Source organism: Buceros rhinoceros, unplaced genomic scaffold, assembly GCF_000710305.1.
Source record: "Buceros rhinoceros silvestris isolate BGI_N320 unplaced genomic scaffold, ASM71030v1 scaffold28707, whole genome shotgun sequence".
Lineage (NCBI taxonomy): Eukaryota > Metazoa > Chordata > Aves > Bucerotiformes > Bucerotidae > Buceros > Buceros rhinoceros.
The window spans coordinates 8,235-10,509 of NW_010424498.1; the positions used below are offsets into that span (position 1 = coordinate 8,235).

A 2,275-nucleotide genomic window follows, 5' to 3' on the forward strand; every position below is an offset into this window, starting at 1 on the left:
CCCTGCCACAATATTTCCCTGTATCCCTGTAGTGCTCTGCCCAACCCAGCCCGCTTTGGAGCTCCGGATATCACACACACAGAATCCTGCACGTGTCAGCACATGCCCTGATCTGCCTAGTCATGAGACCACACAGAGAGCGATCAGTCACCTCCTCTGCCACGGCCCCGGCCCCTGCCGCGGCCCCGGCCTCGGCCCCGGAAGGTCCCTCGCACAGCTCCTCCCTCACTCTTCACGCTGGAGGTTTCATCATGGTCCTGCCAGCTGCGCTCATGCTTGTTGTCCGGGTGCCAGCCTGCAGCAGATGGGGAAGGAGAGGCAGGAGGAGTGTTAGGGGATGAAAGCACCTCCCTGGGGCAAGCTTGCTGCTCCCAGAGCTCTTTGGAATGCAGGAAGCCTGCCCACCATCCCAAGCCATGCCTGGGCACCAGGGCTTGCTCTGCCCCACAGCCAGGGCAGGGAGAGAGGGTTCCCGGCCCGAGCCCCCACCTTTCAGCTCGCTGCGGTTGTTGGAGGGGTGCCTGTGCTGCTCATTTTGCCGGTTGTTCCGAGAGGCCGTTTTGTCCCTAGGCACCTCTGACTTCATGTCTATCTGCAAAGGGACCCACTTGTGTTTGTTGCCTGCAAAAGAACATGGCTTGGTTGTGACACAGGTTCAGAGAACATTCACTTCCTCCCCTGCAGCCCCCTCTTGCCACACAGCCCGACGCATGGAGGAGAGGAAGGACTGGCCCTGTCCTCAGAATCACTCCAGGCCTCACTGGATGCAGAAAGGCATGGAGGGACATGACATACAACTCCCCTGTTGCTTCATGGCACTTCTCCTTCCTCCGCCTGCCGAGGCTCAAGCCAGGCCAAGCTCACATGTCAACCATGGCAATGCAACCCACAGCCAGGGGCTCTTCTGTGCCACCAGAGAGCACACGTAAGAGGGCAAACTCCTACCGTGCTCTCCAGACACACAGGTGTCCCTTCTTGGGCCCTACTCCACCCGCTCCTACCAAAATGACACTTTAACCCCTGATGCCTGCCAACACCTCTTCACCACAGCTGTTCCCATGCTGGGACCATGTCCTGCAGCAAGGTCCCCAGGGAAGGCACTGGATGCTCCCACCTGTGGGTCACAGACGGGGAGACAGGCTGAGCCCAGGGGACTGTCCCACCAGGTCCTGCCTTACCTTTCTTCTTCTGGGCTGACTTCTGGTTGTCATCATCACCATTCTTCTCCTCCCCAGACTCATCTGATTTGGTTTTCAGACTCTCTTTGCCATCGCTCCCATCCCCTTTCTCCTGCTCTTTCATGTCTTTCTTGATAGGCAATTTCCGGAGGGACGGTGCTTTGTGCGGCTGCTGGAGACATACCAGTGCAGGAAAGTTGTAAAAGATGGGAGGAATGAAGAGCCAGAGGCAGAACCCAGGAACAGGAGGACCTTGCCCTAGGCTCCATACCTCCCAGAGCCGTCCTGTTCCTGGGGAAGGGCTTATGTCTGAGAAGGACAAGAGTCTCTGCTGATGCTGGGAAGTACCTGAGCTGACACAAGTCCCAGGCACAGAAGTTATCCAGATGGACTGCCTGGTGCTGCTGGATGGGGATGTCTTACAAGGGACCAGACTGCCCCAATGGCAAAAGGGTGAGTGACCCTCATGCCCTGACAGACAGCCAGGAGCTGGCAAAACAGCATCCCAAAATAGAAAGGTTTCAACAAGACCCATGTCCATAGCAGGAGAGGAACACTACTACGTCCCTCAGGCACGCTAGCCCTTTCTCCTGCATTTTCAGTTTCTCCTGTGGAAGTCTTGACTTTTGCCCAGGCTCCTTCTTGCACTGAGCAGCCCCGAGGAAAGTGGCTCTGGGAGCTGCCCTACCTGCTTTACCCAGCCCAGGGGTTCAGACTAGACTCCAGGATCCCAGAATAGCACTGAGGGAGGGAGCCTGATGTGCAGGGCAGCCCTAAAAGGAAATCCCCTGCACCCTGCTCGCTATTCCTGGCTGCCTCTGCGCTGACACTCAGGACCCCAAATTGTCTACCTCAGCCAAGGCTTCCAGAGGGACGGGGAGGTCTGCAAAGGCCATATCCTGCTCACCAGAGCAATTCTGTTTTCTCACCTGGACGCTCTTGTGGGCTATTTCTCCAGGCGTTGGCCAATTCGTAGCATCACCAAAGTCACCAACCTTGTATACAAAGAGAAAGGTTTCATTAGCGCACAAGCTGCAGGTGATTTTTCCCTGGATCAGCAGCTTGTGGCCTTCCCACCCACCCGGCCACAGCAACCA

The 2,275-nt window shown here is 57.0% G+C and overlaps 1 protein-coding gene across 1 annotated transcript in view; it reads right to left on the reverse strand.

The window, feature by feature from the left end:
* Positions 1–2,275, reverse strand: part of LARP1 (La ribonucleoprotein domain family, member 1) — a gene marked incomplete at both ends in the record, with an annotated part of 11,652 nt that overhangs the window by 7,671 nt on the left and 1,706 nt on the right. Inside the window, 4 exons of the mRNA XM_010140826.1 lie at positions 152–342; positions 489–621; positions 1,179–1,347; positions 2,108–2,173. Coding sequence (XP_010139128.1) covers positions 152–342; positions 489–621; positions 1,179–1,347; positions 2,108–2,173 — 559 coding nt within the window. The remainder of the gene's footprint in view (positions 1–151; positions 343–488; positions 622–1,178; positions 1,348–2,107; positions 2,174–2,275) is intronic.